The sequence below is a fragment of the Bison bison genome, unplaced genomic scaffold, assembly GCF_000754665.1.
Source record: "Bison bison bison isolate TAMUID 2011002044 unplaced genomic scaffold, Bison_UMD1.0 scf7180017864185, whole genome shotgun sequence".
Taxonomy (NCBI): domain Eukaryota; kingdom Metazoa; phylum Chordata; class Mammalia; order Artiodactyla; family Bovidae; genus Bison; species Bison bison.
In genome coordinates this window covers 1,020,040-1,021,608 of record NW_011494757.1, presented here as the reverse complement: position 1 = coordinate 1,021,608, position 1,569 = coordinate 1,020,040, and the positions used below count along the sequence as shown (strand labels likewise).

Here is a 1,569-nt window from a genome sequence, read left to right as displayed (position 1 = left end):
CGGCCCCCCCGGGGGTGGTGCCCAGGTCCCAGTCTTCCTCCAGCGCCTGGGAGCGAGGCCCTCCCCGGTCGGGGCTGGGCTGCACCCGCTGTGGCCACTGAGAGCAAACGTCCTGAGTGAAGTTCAGGAAGGGGATGGGAGCTGGGGGCGGGGGCTGAGGACGCAGGCCCTGACCACAGGGGAGGACAGACCGCTGACAGAGGCAGGGTGTGCACCTGGGCCTGGCCCCAGGCTGGGGACTGCCCCCATCCAGCCCCGTCTGCGCCCCCTTCCTGGGGGGGATGGCGAGCACTGAAGTGCAGCCTCCGGGAGGGATGCTGGAGCGCACGCTCTCCCGGCTCTCATGGGTCTGCAACCCGGGCGCCCCTCCATGCTCAGTGGACTCTTACCCACAAGAGACACAAAGGAGCTCTTCTGGGGGCCTGGGCTCTTCCTCCTTCCCGGCACCTTTCCACTTACCTGACCCAAGCCCCTCATTTTCGGACGGGACACCCAGGTACAGGAGCTGAAGTGCCGGTAAGCCCAGCCTGAGCCCTTGTGGGCAGAACGGGATCCCGCCGCAGCCACGGGCTCCCCCTGTGGGCGGGACAGCAGGCGCGCGTTCTGGGCGCAGCCTGCTCTGCGGGCAGGGCCCGGTGTGCGCATCCAGCCTCAGACAGGCCTGTCTCCTGCTCAGCTTGGTCTTCACTGCACTGCTGGCTGGAAGCTGCTTGTCTTTCTACGAGGTGGCTCCTCCTACACCAGGTGGCTGGGGTGCTGGTGGGCAGCACTGTGGGGGCTCCGTCCTGGGAAGGCCTGCGAGCCCCGGACTGCAAGGAGAAGGCAAAGGGCTCCTCCCAGGGGCGGGGCCGCTCCCACAGGTGGGGCCCATGGGGCTGGGCTGGCTCCAGGCCGGTGATGGGGGGAAGTGCAGCTGTCGGTCACCAGTCCTAGGAGGCCGCGTGTCCCCAGTCCCTCAGGAGGGCTGCCCAGGCAGCCCCCGCCCCGAGCCTCTGGAGGCCAGCAGGTCTGAGGCGAGGCCGCCGCACCCAGAGACCCTCCTTAGCGAGGCGGGGGCTTTTTTAGTTCTGTGAGTCGAATATACATTTACTTTGCATATCTGATTTTCCAGCATTTTCAGCAATGTACTATATTAAAAAGAAAGATGCTTGTGGTAGTTTTTGAATGGTCAGTAAGTTCTGCAATTTACAAGCCCTGAGGTATTTTGACGCTGTAATAGCTGGCGTCTAAACAGCAATCTGAAGGCGCTCTGGCCGGTTAAGATCGCGTCCTGTGCCCTCCCCTCAGGCGCCCGCCGCCACTCACTTGGACTTGTTGTACTCGAACTCGATGTGCAGGCAGTCCTCGATGCCCACCTCCATCTTGATGGAGGAGTTCAGCTCGGGGTACGTGCTCAGCGTGTGCACCACGATGTCCATCTCCTTGACAACGTCGTTGAGGCGGCGGCTGATGGTGGCCCGGAGGAAGTACCTGTGGGAGGCGGGCGAGCAGTGAAGGGACCTAGGTTTACTCACCCACCGCCGCCCCAAGGACCCCTGGCTGAGTCGGCCTCTGCGGCTTTGATTCTTC

General features: G+C 63.9%; 1 protein-coding gene across 1 annotated transcript in view; it reads right to left on the bottom strand.

Annotated features, from left to right (window-relative positions):
• Nucleotides 1–1,569, bottom strand: part of VPS26B (vacuolar protein sorting 26 homolog B (S. pombe)) — a 14,793-nt gene that overhangs the window by 2,296 nt on the left and 10,928 nt on the right. Inside the window, exon 3 of the mRNA XM_010843748.1 lies at nt 1,306–1,470. Coding sequence (XP_010842050.1) covers nt 1,306–1,470 — 165 coding nt within the window. The remainder of the gene's footprint in view (nt 1–1,305; nt 1,471–1,569) is intronic.